This window comes from Vanessa tameamea, chromosome W, assembly GCF_037043105.1.
Source record: "Vanessa tameamea isolate UH-Manoa-2023 chromosome W, ilVanTame1 primary haplotype, whole genome shotgun sequence".
Lineage (NCBI taxonomy): Eukaryota > Metazoa > Arthropoda > Insecta > Lepidoptera > Nymphalidae > Vanessa > Vanessa tameamea.
Window position 1 is genome coordinate 4,604,829 of NC_087340.1, and position 20,530 is coordinate 4,625,358.

Consider the following 20,530-nt stretch of genomic DNA (forward strand, 5'->3'; position numbering starts at 1 on the left):
TCGTCATCTGTATAACTTTTAGGACCATCGATGAAGGAAGGATTTACATACACTGTTTGAATAGAAGGACTTGCGGTAGTAGGGTGGACTACTGTTTTCTTAGAGGAGGAAACAAGAGAACATGAAGAATTATCCCCGGAACGTTTGCGAGAGGAGGATGATGAAAGGTAAATTTGTAATTCTGAACCCCCGGGATCGGGAGGTTCAGGAGGAGGATCGACATCCATTATAAACTAACTAATGTAACTAAACTAATATACTTTATCTATAATAAAAAAATATGTTAGTAAAACCCAAAAACAATAAAAACGAACTATTTGCACTGAAAATTAATGAAAGAATTACATGTTATTGTAAAAACACAGATATCTCACTAACACGTGTGTCAACCAAAGCTAACGCAAGCGAAAACTCAATTTAAAATATTAAAAAAAATATATATATGTGTTTGTTGACGTTTGTGTTTAGTCCATTTTGTTCTTTTTTGTGTAAATATATTAAATGTAATAAAATTAAGTTGTGAATAGTCCAATTGAGTGATATATCTTATTATATATAGTTATATATAGTTAGAGTACTAACAATTATTTGTAATTTATCCTATTATTAACCCTTAATGTTTGTGTTGTTCTAGGTTACGGATTAACAAGGAAATTACTACTACTATACTTGGCTTTAAAATTTAATTGAGTTTGTTATCTCAGCCATACCGATCAATCTCATTCGTGTCTTCTCCATCCTACGTGACATTGGCGAAATAATCTGTGCCCTGTGGCACAACTAAAAGCCATTAAACTAAGAATTGAATTGAATTAAAAAAAATTCAAATTTGACATGTCACCCAGAGCAGTGTTACCAGTATCAGGTACTGTAATAGATATGCTATTTGTGCTACAAAATAAAAATTAAATTTACTTGTTTTTACTTATTAAAGTAACAATATTATTATTTTTCAAAAACACATTTTTGTTCATAATACCCCCAGGGGCAGTTTTGAAATACCATGATAACAAGAAAACAATGTAACTTAGAATATAATCAACATTTTATTTAAGACATACAGATCTTATAATTGTGTATTGCCCCTAACTTCGTACACTCACTATTGCTTAAATAAACTTTATAAAAATATTAACAGCCTGGGGCAGTCTTGAACAAGTGTAAGTAACTTATTATTTTAAGATATGAGATCTAGTTACATATTGCAATTAAAATCTTTGTCTTTATAATCTTAACACTATCTTAAAAACATACCATTTAAAATGGTCTCAGGAAGGCATTTCAAGAAGAATCGAGTAGTTAAACTATGTAAGTTTGGAATATCAAACACAAAATAAATAATCCAAATCGCCTTATTGGCCAACATAAAAGTAAATATTCAAAAAAAAAAACGAACAACTTCAAAACTTTGGTAATAGTACCTAACTGAGTTTAAATTTACTAAAATCAAATTTGAAAGTTAATAGAGCAGCTGTACGAGAAGTTCCTGGACCAGAGCATGGCTTTGGAAGTTTCCTTACAGTATCAGTGATAGGTATGCAGGATTGGTCTTCTTTGTCAGGGAACAAAAATTTAAAACCTAATTTATTTTTTAAAAAAGAAACTAGAAACATATTTTGATCTTTATTTTTAATTAAAGCTACGAAATACATTTATGATTCTTTTTTGGCAGAGTGACACTTTACCAATATATAGTCATTTTCATTTAAATTCTAATTTGTCAAGGATTGAATTGATTCCCTTTCATCAACTAGATTATCAGACTCAGAATTATTTTGACCATCTGTTAAATCCATATCAGAATCATCATGAAAAGATATATTTCCGTCAGATTCTGAGTTTGACTGATATTTTGGCAACGGTTTCTTCTTTTTATACGTATTGGTCTTAGGCATACATCATCCTCGTTTTGATAAAGGCAGAATTGAAGGCTTGTGTTTCATCCGATCTAAATAAGCAGCTTCTACTGCGCATTTTTCGGGAGTATCAGTTAAGATTCGTGACGAACCTTTTTTTCTGCCTTTTCTTCCGGTACGAGGAGTTGCTTTAGGAAACGGTCTTATTGCTTCAGGAGTAATTGTTACTTTTCCCCTTATATTTTCAGTGTTCCTGTTTATTTTCGCCAAATTATCAATATTGGCGGCACTTTCGATTACAGTTGGTGAACGTAAAGGAGTTTGCACGTGAGCTTTATTAGTATTCTTAGTGGGTGTTTTTACACATTTATCGGTTTTATGATTAAGTTCAGGGGGAAGTTGAGATGTACTGTTTGTGGTCGGTTTATTACTTTTGTCAATAGCTTTAATTGATGCTATTACAGGTTGATCTGCTTCTATATCTTCAGCGTCAGTAGCGTAACTGTCGATTGCAGAAGGTGCTGGAGCAACAATTTCAGCATTAGTTAGTAGCGTCGTAAGCAACTGCTATTGTGGGTTCATTTAATTCCAGATCTTCAGCTTCAGTGACATTATCGTTGATATTATGTGGTATAGAGGCACCAAACTGTAATAACACCTGTTGAGGTTGATCAGTCTCCACATCTTCAGCTATTACACCACCAGGAACTAAATTCTCAGATGCAACTATCAAGGGAACTTGCGAAGGATCAGTCCGATTAGTCACTTCCGAACATTCAAAGTCATTGTCCGTGAATTTGTTTCTAGAAAACGGATATATTCCTGGCGCAGAAAATCCCGATGTGATGTTATTGATAGTATGTGAAGCATTATATGCACGGGTGACAATACTTGCAAGATCGTGAATAGATATTGTTTTGCCCGGATGATTAAGCAACCAATAATTTTGCGCGACTGCGAGCTTCGCCTTAAAAGGACTGTTTACTGCAACGTCGAGTGGTTGAAGTTTATGCGTACAATGAGGGGGAAATGTCAACAGTGTTATGCCGTTTTCTCTTGCAAAATTAATAGCATCGATGGTGCAATGACTCTCATGATTGTCAAGGAGTATAAGAATTTTATTTTCTTTGGTGCATCTATGGTGGTGGTTTTTTCATTGTGTTGTAGAACTTTCAGATACAAAGGTCCAGTCATCCAACCGCTAGTAGGACTATTGGCAAACCCGCCACTTCCAACTGGAGCTCCAATAAGCATTGTTTCGTGAAACCTAGCTCTTGGAAAAATAAAAACCGGAGGAATGGTATTTCCAAGAGCATTTACAATACCACAAATAGTGATCAATTGACCTCTTTCCGCCGAAACACTTTGTCCAACTTGCTTTTGACCTGTTCTAGCAATAACATTGGGTGCTTGAACAACGGTCATAATACTTTTTCGTCTAAATTATAGATGCAGTCTGGAGTATAATTTCCACGTTGTAACACTCTTTCATAATTATCAAAAAACATCCTGACATTGTGCTTATTAAAGCTGGTTGATCTGGAAAGACTGGTGTTTTCAAGTTTTCGCAAAGATAATACTGGGTGCCTTTTCATAAAGTTTTTCATCCATTCAATGCCCGCACTCTTGTTATCTAACCATTTTTCAGGACACTTATCTAACGCTGCTGCATATTGATATGCCAATTTTCGACCTTGTAAGTAGATAAGACCATAATTCATTTTGGACATTTTTAAAAAGTACCTTTCCAGCATAAGTTCCTTATCATTCATGAAAACTTGATGCACAGTGTATTTGCTGCTATAGTTTATATTTTTTGTCATTACATTCTCTTTATATTTCTATACTCTATAGTACAAAGAGGTTGGTTTTATATTATATATAGCAGCAGCGGTCCTCAGTTTCATGCTATCATTGACAACAAACAATACAGCCTTCTCGGCGTCTTCTTCGTTAACATCATTTTCTTTTTTCTTTTTGTAATTTCTTACCATTGTGATTCACAACTGTAAAATAATATAAAATGAACTTATTTAATTATATTTATCAATTATTTAAAATGATAAATAAACATCATTTGTTTAAATAGCGGGGGGCACTTTTGAACATTTTATTCATAACTGCCCCACAGATTTTTTCAATCTGCCCCAATACGGATGGTATTCAGAAACAAAATTATGTAGACGACCAAGAAACTTGTATTTATTTAACTTATATTGGTAATACATACTATAATATACACAACACTATGAAATAGTCAAAACTCGAAAATAATACTTACGTTTTCAGAAATCCGTTTACAATAAAAAATAAAAATGTTTGGTTTCGTTTCCGTAAAGTAATTCAATTCAATTCTTACGTAAATGGGATGAAGAAGTTTAGGACAAGGGAACAGGATGTGGGTAGTGGAACCTTCGTCTAGGCCACATTCACACAGCGAGTGATCTCGAACTCTTATCTTTGCTAGGTGGGTAGGTGTGCATGAATGGCCGAGGCGTAACCGACAGATAGTGGATGTGACCCAACGGTCAGCGTGCCTGTGAAATGAAAACCAAGGTCGCCTCGGAATTTCAGGTTGTAACGCCGAATAATACTTACCTTAAACCGATTTTGATGAAATCCAAAAAGCATTCCAGGATTTAACCATTTGAGCTTTCGCAAGAGTGAGCAAGTCTCGAGAGGAATTGACAAAATGGTCAGATGAACCAGATTGGATAGCAATCTTAGCATATGAGTCAGCCATCTCATTTCCAATAATACCGGAATGACTTGGAATCCAGACCAGCAAAACCTGAAGGCCTTGTTGATGACAGGACAACAGAGCCTCTCTGATCTTAAAAACGATAGAAAGTCTTAATTTGCTACGAAAAGGATTTTCTTTAATGGCCAACAGACAGCTTAATGAGTCACATAAAATAAGTGATTGTTGTATGTTGTGTGACTGGGCATACATAATAGCTTCCAGTAAAGCAATGGCCTCACCGGAAAATATAGAGGTTTCAGGGGGGCATTTAAATAAAAGGGCTTTTTTATATTTAGGTATCCAACAAGCTGCGCCAACGCAGCCGGTCGGTGAGAGTTTAGAGGCATCAATATATATAGGGAGGTGATTTGGCCAATTTTGATGAAACATTTTTTGAAATTAGACACTAGTATCAGGGGAACCTTTTATAAGACCAAGGTTTGTTATAACAGGGGTATTATAAATAAGAGCTTTAAAGGAGGTGGAAAAAAGAGGATTAGAAGGAAAAGTGGTAAGGGGATGAGGGAGGTTGGTATACTTGAGGAAACTGTTTAATAGGAATGAGGATTTCGGACTGTCTGGGTTGTAAATGTGGGATAATTTGTTTAATCGGGCCAATAGAGGATGGGAAGATAGCTGTAACAATTTGATGATAAAGCGGTCACATAAGTATTGCCTCCTTATATGTAGAGGAGGGTCAACACACTCAACCTGCAGAGCATTAGTAGGAGTGGATTTCACAAAGAAACACTTGTTTAGAGCAGACCATTGTTTCCGTTTGCTCCGTAGAAAAAAATCCAAATTATTGTTAATTAACAAATCTATGGGCTAGTGTTGATGTGTATCAAACCTAGTGTAAAGTTTGTCACATTTCTGACTAAATAAACAAGTTTAACTCGGTGAATTTGGTTGGATTTAATCAAATTTAAAGTGAGTGACATTGAAGTGCCCTTGTGTGTGCTACGGTTAAACAAAAGAACTTATTTAAATTATTACCACTAGTCGCTTATGACTACAAGCGTCAGCTACAATCTGTTTATTATTTTTGATACATGCTTATATATACGTTTGGCCTAGTGGTAGTTGTGCTAACTTTATGCCACTTATCATTTAACGTATTCGGCACGAGTTCGATCCCCAGTGCAGTCGGTCTAATTTTTAATTTATAAATTCGTTTTCTGATATTTAAAATGGATAATGAAAACGTTACGTTGCGCAGGGGTGGTTTGTCTTCGGGAGTGGGCTCACGAACCAACTTGCAGGAATCCTCTCTTTTGGAGATGGTTAGGTCTGTTATATCTACTGAAGTTTCTAGTCTAAAGGCAGAATTTAGAACATCAATTGTGCCTCTACAAAACGAATTAAAATCTTTGAGAGAAGATTTTTCTGGGCTTAAGGAATATATAGAGTTTACTAATGTTAAATTTGATGATCTTAACAACAGAATTGACAAATGTGAGACAGACTAAAAACGACTCTCTAACCATACCTCAGAGATTGGAAATTTTAAGATTGCTTTGGATTCTATCATCACGGAAAATAACACCCGTGAACAATGGGCCCGCAGATCTAATATTGAGATCTATGGTGTTCCAGAAAAAAAAATGAAAATCTTTTTTCAATTTTGAATTTTGGAGCAATTATCTAATAAAGCCGAGATTAAACTAGACATTAACAACGACATAGACTTCATAACCAGGGTGGCATCAAAGGATAAAGAAAATAAAAAGACTAAGCCTATTATTGTTAGATTCTTATGCCGCTGGAAAAAAGATGATTTTCTTACTCGAGCTAAAAAGCTTAAGCTTAAATGTCATGATATCGGATTTAATTCTAACAATAATCATATATATTTGAATGATCACCTAACAAGCGCCAATAAAGAATTGTTAAGGATTGTCAAAAAAACTGCCAAAGAAAAAAGCTATTAATATGTTTGGGTGAAAAATTGCTGCATAATGGTTCGACGCAATGACACGAGTCCAGTCATACACATAATTAGGCCTGGTGATTTAAAAAAAAAAATATAGGAACTATTCAATTTTTTGCTTATCTTTTTGTTCAAACTCTATATACTTCTGGACTAAATATTTGTATAATCTTGAATTTATTGTATGGAAGGTTTTTGGTTTTATACGGTACATCATTTTATTATTTAAACACTTTATATTATAATTTGCTATTGGTTATCTTTATTATTTTATTATTTGGGCACCTGAATACAGTATTTAGCATTTATTTTATTTCGTTATATTTTTACGTGTTCGACGATTATTATTATATTATACTTTATATAGGGTTATAAATTTTATGCGTAATACTTTATACTTACTGCATTTATGACTAAAAGTCTCTCTATTTTTTATCAAAATGTGCGTGGATTGCGAACAAAAACAAATACATTTTTCGGAAGTTTAATTCAGACTAATCACTCTTACGACATTATTTGCCTCAGTGAAACTTGGTTGCATGAAGGTATTTTTAACGCGGAATTGTTTGATCTGAGTTATAACGTGTACAGAACAGATCGAGACTATAACTCGCGTGGAGATAGAATGGGAGGTGGCGTCTTAGTTGCATTGAAATCTAATGTGTCGGTCAAATACCACTCCACCATTCTCTCAGTGAATATGGCTGCAGATATAGTTTAAGTCTCCATTGTCCTTTCGCCTTCCCCTTTATCTAAATTGTTGCATGTTTATTATTGTTATTTTCCCCACGGCAAGTATCAATTCGAAGCGCTCGCTGAATTCTTTGAATTGATCGCCAATGAGGTAATGACCACGTTTTGATTACGGGTGACTTTAATATTTCCTCAGCCTTGTGGGAACATTCAGGTAACGCTATGATTATTAGCAACTTTTTCGAAGATAATGATTTGAATGTACTTAACATTGTATAATTTTTTGAATTTTACTAATCTTAGGCAATTTAACTCTATCCCCAATTTGAATAATATATATCTCGACTTAATAATTAGCAGCGGCAACTGCTCTGTATGTGGTGGTTCCCCTTTAGTTCACGAAGATCCTCATCACCCAGCCTTGTTTATATCACTTAACGTACTTACAAAGGTTTCTTTAATTAATGCTCCCCGTACAGTTCGCTTATTTCACCTAGCAGATTATAATGCTATTAATAATGCTTTGGCTGACGTTGACTGGATAGGTTTACTAAATGACTGCGATATCACTAAGGCCGTTGATGTTTTTTACGAAACCATTAATTCTGTTATTGCTGATTTGGTTCCTGTTAAAACAGTCAAATATGAGAACCAATATCCCTTTTGGTACTCTAAAGCCTTAATTAAAATTGTTGCTGTAAAACTTAAATATCATAAAAGATGGAAGACTTACAAACGATTCTCATATTACGAAACTTTCAATATGTTAAGGGAGCGTCAAAAACAGGCACAAGTTGAATGTTATGATAAATATATTTGTGACTCTGAATTGAAAATCAGACGTAACAGTAGACATTTCTGGTCTTTTGTTAAATCAAAAAAACAATATACCCAATACTATGTACTTCAAAAATCAAACCGCGTGTGATGGCAAAGAGATTTGTAACCTTTTTAATGATTATTTTAAATCTGTTTTTGAACCAGTAAATTCATCTAGTGTTTCTACTGATAGAATTTCTCATAAATATATTAGCATAGGGTCTGTCGATATCACACATAAAACAGTTATTGAATATTTAAAAAAGCTTGATGTTAATAAAGGCTATGGACCTGATGGTTTACCTCCTATATTTTTACATTCGTGTCGTCAATTTCTTTCTTATCCAATATTTTTATTGTTTCAGAAGTCTTTGAAAACAGGTGATATGCCTTATTTATGGAAACGTTCTTATGTAGTTCCCATTTTTAAATCTGGAGACAAGCATAATATTCAGAATTATAGACCCATTTCCAAATTGTGTGCAGTAGCAAAATTATTCGAAAAAAATATTTATGATAAAATTTTCCCTCTACTGAGAACTATCCTAATCGAACAGCAGCATGGCTTTGTAAATAAAAAATCGACAGAAACTAATCTCTGCGAATTCGTTCATCGATTGATTACATCCATGAATAGAGGGCACCAGGTAGATGTCGTGTATACTGATTACTCCAAAGCCTTTGACAAGATTTCACATACGCTATTAATAAAAAAAATTGAAGGGGTCGGTATACACGGCGATCTTCTTCGTTGGCTGTCTTCTTATCTCCGCAACCGTAGCCAGGCTGTGACGATTAGGGGTTTTTGTTCGTCGTTTGTACCTGTAACTTCTGGTGTTCCCCAAGGTTCTCACCTCGGACCACTGCTGTTTAATGTGTTTATCAATGATATCGACGATATTATAAAACATTCTTCTTTTTTGTTATATGCAGACGATATGAAAATTTTTAGATCGGTCACGTCTTCACTTGACTGCTTATTGTTACAGGAAGATCTTGATCGGCTCTGTATATATTGCAAGGACAACTTTCTTAGTGTAAATGTGGCTAAATGTAGCATTACCACTTTTTCACGAAAATTAAATCCAATCACCTACAATTATTACTTTGATTGTAATTCTTTGAATAGAGTGACTGAGTTGAGGGATCTGGGAATTTATTTAGACAATAGGCTTACTTATAGGTTACATTTAACCCAAATAACAGCTAAAGCCTATCGTATGCTAGGTTTTGTTCTGAGAGTCAGCAAAGATTTTAAATGCAACTCAACGTTTGTTCTTTTATATAATACGTTGGTTCGATCTGTTTTGGAATATGGATCTATTATTTGGAATCCACACTACAATTTATATATTGAGATGTTAGAAAATATTCAAAGAAAATTTATAAAATACCTTAATGTTAAATGTCGTACAACAAATGAAACTTTTACAATTACTCCACTTGCTGATCGTCGAACACTTAGAGATCAATTATTTTTGTTTAAATTAATAAGGAATTACATAGATTCACCCTACCTTCTAAATTGCTTAAGATTCAGGTGTCCTAATATACGAACACGAAATAAGGCTTTGTTTAGTTTGCCCTTATTAAAGTCAAATTATGCACGAAATTCTTTTATATATAGAGTCTGTAATGAATATAACACTAAATTTTCCAGTATTGATATATTTACAGAATCAGTTGCTAACTTCAGGAAATTTATGCTAGAACCGTAAAGCCTAGATCTTTTATTTGTTTTTTTTCAAATTTGCCCTTTTTTCATAGGTTTGTTTTTTCTTATTATTATTATATTAGATATTATAATTAATTTTGTTCTGCTCTTATTATGTTTTTAGTTATAAGTGGAAACTTTACTGGTATATGTGCTAATTTTTATGCTTTAGCTTTAAGAATGACTTGTACTGTTTGTTTCCCTAATAAAGTAAAAATAAAATAAAATCGCACCCAAGATTTAAACATTTAAACTGAATTTTGTTTAATTTTTCTGAAGCTGATTTATTGAAGGGATCTAGAACAAACTGTCCATAGTCCAAATGACTACGAACTAGTGCGTTATAGATCAGCATCAATGTATAAGGGTGAGCTCCCCACCAAACTCCAGATACTGCTTTAAGGGCATTATTTGATTTTTCACATTTCTTGGCTAAATGGTCAGAGTGTGAAATTCCGTTCAGTCGGTGATCGAGAATAATACCAAGAAATTTTGTTTTGTCTACAAAGTTAATGTGTTGACCCTCATAAAACAAATTAAAGGTAGGTATACGTCTTTTTTTAGTAAATACCACTGCTTGACTTTTAGCTATCGACAGCGATAAGCCATGGTCAGAGAGCCATTGGGATAGGTAATGCAAAGCAGAGTTTAATCAAAATGTTAAATTTTCAATGGAGCTAGATCTATAATACAAAACAGTGTCATCAGCATACTGGAGTATGTTACAAAAATTGTTAACAGACAAATCGAGATCATGGGTGTATATGCTGTAAAGCAGAGGAGTGAGTACTGAGCCTTGAGGAAGAACTTTCCAGACAAGTCTGGGGGAAGTGAGAGATGTTGGTGTCTAACCGTTATTGATCTGCAAGTTAACAGATTACATAATCAGCCTGTAAATTTCCCACTGCTGGGCTAAGGCCTCCTCTCCCGTTGAGAAGGTATGGAGCATATTCCACCACGCTGCTCCAATGCGGGTTGGTGGAATACACATGTGGCAGAATTTCGTTGAAATTAGACACATGTAGGTTTCCTCACGATGTTTTCCTTCACCGCCGAGCACGAGATGAATTATAAACACAAATTAAGCACATGAAAACTCAGTGGTGCCTGCCTGGGTTTGAACCCGAAATCATCGGTTAAGATGCACGCGTTCTAACCACTGGGCCATCTCGGCTCTTAACTGATTACATATGAGATGAACTATCCTCGGTGGAATACTCAGCTGTTGCATTTTCTGCCTGAGCATCGGAAGAAGTACATTATTATATGCAGAAGATATATCTAGACAGATTCCCACAAGGTATTCTCCTTTAGCAAAGGCAATTCGAATGTCTGTTGTGAGTATGCTTAGATTATCAATGGTGCTCAACCCCTTCCGAAAGCCAAATTGAGAGCAAGTATATATCTGCTTTCCATTAACCATTCCAGGCGGTTTTTCAACAGATGTTCAGTGATCTTTGCCAAAGTTGATGATAAAGCTATCGGTCTATATGAGTTGCAATCCGAAGGGTTCTTACCCGGTTTAAGGATCGGAATAACAATTTGTGTCTTCCAAGATTGCGAGACAATTCCTTTGATAAAAACCGAGTTAATTATGTTTAAAAAACATTTTTTCGCTTTATCATTTAATTTACAAATAAAAGAGTAAGGAAAGCCGTCTTCTCCAGGAGTAGAATCAGATAAACCATTTAACGCACATTGAAGTTCGGAAAAAGAAAAGGAGGCATCCATTTCATCCAAAGTGGATGTGGATGCTGGCGTAGAAATCGGCGGAATTTTTTAAGTTGGGACCAGACTACAGAGGAAGAGGAACGAGGACTCAGGGATTCACAGAAATGAATCCAACTAACTTTTTTCTTTTTAGAAATTAATTGTTTAAATTTGGCGTCGATTTTCTGATACTTACAAAAGTTATCCAAAGACATACACAATGAGTATGATGCTACAGCCTCTAGTCTCTGTTCAGATAATCATTTGCATTCCTCATCCCACCAGGGGGTGGAAAGCAAATGATTTTTTGATGTGTGTTTTTTAGGGAAGTGGAGATTAGCTGCAGTTAAAATACCATTAAGGAAAAGATCATAGGAAAGAATTACATTTCCATAGTCTTGTGAAACAAAGAGGGTGCTGATCATGGAATCAACAGACTCAGCATATGCAGACCAGTTAGCATTTTTTAATTTAAATTTTAATAAGGGATTTGGATTGATATGGGCAATGGATCGGTGATTTAAAGAAAGGAGGATAGGAAAGTGGTCACTGCCAAAAGAGGATGAGAGGACATTCCAGGATATTTGAGAAGCAAGGACTGGAGAAGTTAAGGATAAGTCTACAGCGGATTTTGGGTTTTGGTTAGGATATACTCTACGTGTTGGTGAGCCATTATTGAGGATGCAGAGGTTTGCATCATCAAATATGTCCATCAACAAGAGAGCAAATGGGTCACAGAAATGTGAACCCCAGGCGGTGTGATGGGCGTTAAAATCCTCCATGACTAGGATAGGACTAGGGAGAGAGGAAATGATGGCAGATATATTTGGAATTAAAGCTGGATTAGGATGAGGAATATACAGGGAAAGAAAAGAGATGTTAAGGGCTCTAACAGCAACAGTATTAATATATGCTGGCTGGGAAGGGATAAAGGAATTTGGGAGAAGGGAAGGGAGTGCCGAACGAAAATGGCACTCCCAGCATAACCATCACTTCTGTCATCCCTCAAACAGGAGAAGCCTGGGACCCGGAATCGGGATCCAGGGATCAACCATGTTTCAGAGATGGCAATAATGACAGGTTTATGGAGGTTTATTAGAGAGAGGAGATCATGTTTTTTAGGCCGGACGCTCTTGCAGTTCCATTGAAGGAAGCTGATTGGGGCCATTGTGAAGGATGGAGAATAACTGACATAAGTCTTGAGCAACGTTGGACGGTAAGGGGATATCGTTACATGTTGAGATAATACTAAGAAGTATCTTAGTTAGCATTTCTAAGAAGTTGGGATTGTTATTAAGAGGGTTAGGAGTGTTTTGGTTGAGAGCACAACCATTAGGAGCAGTAGAGGGACAATTACTAACGATCGATTGATGGGCCTGTTTATCATCCCCTTTCCCAAGAGGTGATCTTGGGCGAGGAGTACTGATAACAGTCTTCCGATAGGACCTGGTAGTTGAAGGGATAGGTTGACTAGGGAGAATTGGAGAATATGTGGGAAGGGTAAACATCTCCTTTGCAATCTCTGCATAGGATCTACGTACAGAAGGAAACCGAGAGGATGCTTCAATGTATGATATGTTGTCCTGAGACATAACAATTTTGATCGATTGTTGGCGAGAAAACTCTGGACAGTCCTTGTCTGTTGTGTAATGGTTACCAGAGCAATGTAAGCAAGTGGCGTTATCCTTACTTACACTACAAGACTCACCTGTGTGGGATTTGGAGCACTTAAAACACCTAGGTTGAAATCGACACTGAGTTTTAATATGACCATAACGGCAGCAATTAAGGCATTGGATAGTGGGAAGTTTATAAGTTTCTACTGGAAGGGACGTATGGTAGGAATACACTTTTGAAGGAAGTATTTGACCTCTAAATGTAATTACAACAGATTGGGTAGGAACCCATGTAGTTACACTGTCAGCAATTGTTTTTCTGTTCAGGCGTCTTAATTTCATAACTTCACCACATCCAGTAGGAAGCTCAAGTGACATTGCCAGTTCTTCCATCGTCCAGTCCACGGGAATACCCTTAATCAATCCCATTCTAGTTACATTAAAAGTCGGTACAGTAGCTTTATACTTGCACATTTCAACAATAGGATTCACTAGAAAGGAGTTTGCTGCTTGGGCTGTTGAAAATTCAACTGAAATTTTGTTACGGCCTATGTTCTTAACACCATCGTTAATAATACTCTTAATTTTATGAGTGTGCAGGAATTGTCCGAATTTAATTGCCCGTATAGTAGTTCCTGAAGCTGGGTCAGATACTTCCCGGAACACATGAACGATGAAAGGAGCCTTGTCATCGTCGGAATACATTATAGGGCCTTCAGAGAAGGATGGATGAGTGTAAATCGTTTGTTTGAGGGATTTGCTGCATTAGAATTAATTATGGTTTTTTTAACATTGGAGTCGGAATTAATGGAATCATTACCGAGACGTTTTCGGGAAACAGGTACAGAGGGAGGAGAAGGAGTATCAGGAACAGGCTCTATTGAGCCACCTGGATCAGGGGGTTCAGGAGGAAGATCAACCTCCATTATAAAACTTAGAAGCTAAAGAATATTAAAACACGTTAAATACTCACACGATTTACAAATATTACTAACACCACTTAACCCAACTACCAACTAAAGCACTATTAACAATAAAATATACTACAAAACTAAACGAAAACACTCAAAATCTCTTAACACGTGTGTTAACCAACGCTAACGCAAGCGAAAACCTTCCGTAAAGTAACCGACAAATTTTATTCTGTTTGACACTGACATTAACGTAAATTGGCAATTGACAGACGTGTAGTTCGATGTTACCAGTATTAAAAAGGTATTGGAGGTTAGGAAAGACAAATGATGCGTTCGTAAGTTCAATAATTCAAAACTGCCTTTGTTCTAAACTGCCCCCCTCTCCCCTAAATGTCTTTTTTATCTTGAATATCTTTAGCGAGGACAGATTTCCATACATTAAATTTTTCTAGATATGGGCTGGGTTGGTTTTCTATATTGTGGTTTAGGAAATCGATGCAATGGACCTACGATAGATATATATAAAAGATATTTGATTTTGTCCGAAGATTTACGTATCCTCGAATGTACTATGAAATTCAGCGAATGAAACCAGTGGTAGGAACTGGGCCAGTATTTTACCCAAACATAAACCAATGTAGTTTTAAATTACTCACCATCGTTTTTACAACCTAAATGACACTTGAATCGGGAGTTTGATGACATCTTCACAAGCCAAATAAAATTTAACGCGATGCACAGCGAACGATTCAAACAATTTTAAATTTGTATGCAACTTTTATGTACTGTATTATACTAAAATTATCTTTAAGAGTTAAAATTTGTCTCATACTATTAAAAATATTTTATTTTCTATGACAAAACATTACTTTCATATTCTAATATTTGGACTGGCTAGGTATTTTGTAACATATTGGCAAAATTTAATGTGGCCATTTTTCTTACACCATGGAATTATTAGATTTTTTATATGGCAACAAACAGAAGTATTTTCGAAATAAAATAATTTCGCCATCTAAAACATCCCTAAATAAATTAATAAACCCTATTAAAAAATAATTAAAATATTTTTAGATCTTAATGTTTATTACTATGCTAATGTCATCTAGCGAGCGCATGAACAACAACAGTTTTAAAGTTTAAGTAAGTTTAAGGGCATTGACCAAAAGACGGCGCTATTTTTTATACATATAGTATAAGTGGAAACTTTACTGGTATATGTGCTAATTTTTATGCTTTAGCTTTAAGAATGACTTGTACTGTTTGTTTCCCTAATAAAGTAAAAATAAAATAAAAAAACATTTCTTTTTTTTTCTAATTAATGTACTAGAGTTGCATGCTCCTGTGTCGAGCCGTCGAAGCAATCGGACCTCCTCCGCTTGGAATAAATCAAAGAAGAATATTTCCTGCGTTTAATTTCATACCTTCGATGATCGATAGAAATCCAAAACCTGACATTCGTGACGTCAGCAATGACGTCATGTTTTCTAAAAACAAGCTGGGACAAGCTTCGACATGTATTATTATATTAAGTTTTTTTTGATAGTAAATGAATAATTCCTTTTTACATTTTAATTTGACTTTCTTTAAAATGTACAACATGCAAAAAAGTTAAGATGTGTAAAAATATATCTACACAAATGAACATATTTTAGATTTTGTGTTTTTAAGATTTACCGTAAACAAGTACTCATTTTAATCATATATAATGAATAATAGGAACCATTCTTTGTTTAATCCACAATTTTTAGAAAATTTAGTTTATAATTAACAAAATAGGTAAATATTTTTTCTTATTATGCGCTCTCCTGAAAAGCAATGTATTTTTTAGATAACATTTTTTTACTTTGCACCCGTCGAATTATAAAATAGTTTTCGGTCAACAATACAACAACGCCTTACGAACAAAAATAAAACTCAAATAGTCATATTTGAGTTTTATTTTACCGATTACCGACTGACTATACCATAAAATAGAGAAAAACGTTGTAAAGGTTTTATAGTTTCAACCTAAACTATGCCTTCTTGTCAACAAAGCGTAACTCAGATTGTAATAACTTTTTCTGAGACCTTGCACTATGAAATCAGAAAAAAAAGTATAATAACTTTTGTTCCAAATTCAAATTTATTTCGTTAGTAATAAAGCAGAGAATAACAGACACAGCAGTTTACTTACGCCACTTTACATTTACGATATTAACACTACGAATCCGAACAGAGTATTCCGAAGTTGGTTATTTTTTGTTGTAATTATTAACAAATCTATCTTCTATCTTCTTCTATTATATTTATATATATATATATATATAAAATAACAAGTCCTGACTGACTGATTCATCATCGCCGAGCGTAAACTATTGAAGATAGGGACTTAAAATTTGGTGCGTAGGATCGTTTTATTGTGAGATAAAATAAAACAACTTGCTTGCAACGGATTTGTCAACGACTGAATTTTTTATTAAAACAAAAGAACGAACGAACATTACTTAGTTCACATAGCTGCCAAAAGATGGCGTTCGTGTGCCTATCTATATTTTGTTATTTACAACATTTATTTATCTACTCAATAAGGAAGGAATTTTGGAAATTCAACCCTTAAGGGGATGAAATAATGGTTAAAAGTTAGTATAGAAGTCCGTAATTTTTTAAGATAGAAACATGAAACTTTGTTTTTAGGATAATGGTTGAAAATGTGTAGATACGTATTTAAGCGTTTCTGCATATTCTACCCCTAAGAGGGTGAAATAAGAGTTGAAAATTTGTATGGAAGTCCGTCATTTTTAAATTAGAAGCATGAATCTTTATTTTTAGGCTACTAATTAGAAATGAGTAGATATGTATTTGAGCGTTTCAGGATATTCCACCCCTAAGGGTTGAAATAGGGCTTGAAATTTATTATATAGGTTAGTCTTGAAGCCCGTCATTTTTTATGTTAGGAGATTGTCGCGCCAATAATATTGCTGAGGAATTTAAGATCTCAAAAATTATGCAACGGCACCAGACTAATATTAAGGGTTCTCTATCGTAATGTCATAGGTTACAGTTATCACTGTACTAAAGGAGAAATAGTGTATATTCCACAAAAATCTTTGATACCATTAGAATACCCCTTTAATTTCAAGAGAGTTAAGTAAGTTCGCGCTTAAAGTATGCTACTACCATGACAATTAATAAAGCACAAGGTCAAATTTCTAAAATGGCCGGAGTAGATATAAGAGAAGACTGTTTTTCGCATAGACAGTTCTAAATAGCATGTTCGAGAGTGAGCTCTGTAAGCACTAGTAAGCACAGGTATATCTAGTCTACGAAAATCGAACCACAAATGAGGTCTTAAATTAACGTAATATTTTAAATTATTCTGTAATAATCAATTTCCACGCGAGCAAAGCCGCGGGCAACAGCTAGTATTGTATAAATATACAACATATAATACCTGACTTACCTATATTGTACCTTGTGCATTGTTGGGGAAAATGTGTAAGAGCATACATACATTTACATTTACAGAGGTTTTCATAGGAGGGACAAAGCACCAATGTAACATTTTTAATAAAAAGGAAGTTATCATTTCGATATGTATCTTTGTCATTTAATTGTAATTTCGCATATTCTATATCTATGAACGCAGAATGAAAAAGAAAGAATCTATAACGGCGAAGGAAAACATGGTGAGGAAACCTGCATGTGTCTAATTTCAACGAAATTCTGCCACATGTGTATTCCACCAACACGCATTGGAGCAGCGTGGTGGAATATGCTCCAAACCATTTCCTCAAAGGGACAGGAGGCCTTAGCCCAGCAGTGGGAAATTTACAGGCAGCTTATGTACATATATTGATTACATATAAAGCACCCGCACTGAATAAAAATGTTCATTACACATATATACGCCTACCACGAGAATCGAACCCACCACACATGGTGACGCATTCAGTTACATTAATCACTAGACCAACAGCGCAGTCATAAAAAAAATCATATATAAAAATCAAAGTATAAGTAAATACTAGTCTAAAGATTCACTGTTCTAAAACAACCATTTGTTGGCCAAAAATTGGCTTATATTGGCGCGTGGGTTGGTTAAAACCTAAAAAATCGTTGTTTCATAAATTTAGTTGAGTATTTTATTATTTAAATAAAAAATAAATAAAACATTTGCTTACCGAAATTATGATATTCAGTCCGATACATTTACTTTTCTATAGTTTTGAAGGCGTAATTCCCATGCATGACTATTTGTATTGATTACAGGTCCGCCAGTGGAAGTGGGCGTCACAATGCACGTGCTCTCTATCAGCTCCGTCTCCGAAGTGCTCATGGTACTTGCCACTGTCAACTTATGCTTGTTTCATCGATTGTTCGGTCGCAGTAAGTTCGACCAAACAGCCCCAGATACAAGGCTGTGAGCATGTCCACGCTTCATGGATCAAAAATCTTTAGTCAGCCAACCTGTCCTTTTTATGTGTACTTAGATCTTTAAACCTGTATAAAATCATATACTACTTATAACATTGAGCTAGATTTCAAAATTTAGATACGATATATTAACTCTTTGTCATTTTATTACAAGTTATAAAACTCGTTACAAAATGACAATGAACATACGTATTAATTTTAGAATTACATCATATGTGATTGCTTATTAAATTAGTACAATCGTGTATGGAGAGGAGCTAAGGGGTTAGGCTTTTTTTTATTTAATTAATACATATTTATATATATTAAATATATATGTATACTGGGATATATATATATATATATATATATATATATATATATATATATATATATATATAAACACTTTATATATTTATTTATTTACGCATAAAGGTTTACAACACAAAATATTTATAGCTAGCATTCGAAAACCATCAAGATTTATAATTAATGCTAACAAAGAGTTAGGTCTAGGTACGTTATCTACAAAACATTAACACCAGTTGAATTACTAGCGGAGCATCTAATTCTTCGACTGGACAATGATAATGTTACCGTAGATCTGTCCATGAGATTCGTGGATGGTCATGATGCCTGACCCTTCACCTTTTCCGTATCGTTTTGGTTTGGACGGATGGTATGTTGGCGATGGTAAATCTCTCCATTTTGAGGGAGTGGCCGATGTGACTAGCAGAGTAGATGCTACGGTAGACCTCGCTAATGGCGTATGCGACGTCCAGGGGGTTTCGATGCGTACATGATAACTCACGGGTGATGTTTGTTGTCAGGCTTGGCCGGCAGAACCTCATTCCACAGAGATTTTTTCTGCCGATATAAGGCAGCTGGTTGATAGCTCCGATAAGAGCCATCTGGCTAGCTCCGGACAGCTGTACCGCCATTAATATGGCTCCGAAGTGGTTCATGCGGGCTTCGTTGACCGTCAGTCGGTTACACTTTATGCTCTCGTTAAACCTGCCCGCTCAAATCCGCTTAATTGGGACTCAGTGTTAGTCGGGTCTGCAGTGCGGAAAGTTATTGGGATCTCTGGTTTCAGGAAACTTAGGTCTTCCCCCCTGTCCTCATATGCGATAAACTCTTGTTTTTTCGAGGCTAACGGGCTACCATAGTGGACTGCGATGTCACCTATTTCAAAGCCGACTCTCATGGCGTCCACGCTTATCGTGCTTGGGTTCCCTCCATGGTCCTCTTCGCCCATCTTCGAGATTATCGTGCACGCCATTGCAGAGGGCGCTTCGTCTTCCCATTCGAAGAGTGCGACCACTTTGTTTCGTAGTCGCATCAGTCGACAGGTCAAGGCACCCGGCATTTGCATTGTTAGCGCGTCGATGGTGGTGTGTTTCGTAGTTCCCTTCTCCCTGATCTCTCTGGCATAGTTGACTAATATCCTCCGATCCTGTAGGTGGGATGCCACCAAGGCTTTCAAGTTGCGTGGGCAAATTTGGCGCACCATATGTTACTTAAGGACTGGCCACCATGCATTATTGAAAGCGCCCTCTATATCGAGTGATATCAGAAGTACTAATTTCTTTGATCTTACTTTCTCCTGGATATAGTCGATTAGGTCGTAGAGAGCGTCTTCCGTTCCTCACTGTGGCATGAATCCGTATTGGATAGACAGATATTTAACATCTCCTCCAGTTCCTCAGGTGAGGCCTGATACACGTTCCAGTGTGATTCCACTGTCGGTGAGCTTAGTTCTAAAAATAGTAGAGAAATCCGACCAATTTACCTTCTTGGTGTTATATATGCGCGTGGAGATAGGCCTCAAGGGTTTTAGGGCTTTCTCTAGACGCAGGGTGAAGGTAATCGCATTGTGGTCTGATGTTATGAGATTTCTATCCACTCTTTAGTCCTCCATTCTGCCTCTAGGCTGGTCAGCGTCATGTCCACGCAGCTCGTGTACAACCTTTTTCCTCGATATATTTCGTAGATCGGTACGTTGCCGGTGTTTTGGATGTGGAAGTCCATTTCAGTGCTAAAGGCGTGGAATTCCTCTCTGCGATGGTTTTGGTACCCCACCAATGGCTCCAAACATTTACGTCTCCTGTCATCAGCAAGTTTTTGGTTGAGATTTTTT

At 35.6% G+C, this 20,530-nt stretch overlaps 1 protein-coding gene across 1 annotated transcript in view; it reads left to right on the forward strand.

Annotated features, from left to right (window-relative positions):
* The window catches only part of LOC113391527 (gamma-aminobutyric acid receptor subunit beta-like), a 123,502-nt gene that overhangs the window by 54,804 nt on the left and 48,168 nt on the right, over positions 1-20,530 (forward strand). Inside the window, exon 2 of the mRNA XM_064220221.1 lies at positions 18,247-18,314. Coding sequence (XP_064076291.1) covers positions 18,247-18,314 — 68 coding nt within the window. The remainder of the gene's footprint in view (positions 1-18,246; positions 18,315-20,530) is intronic.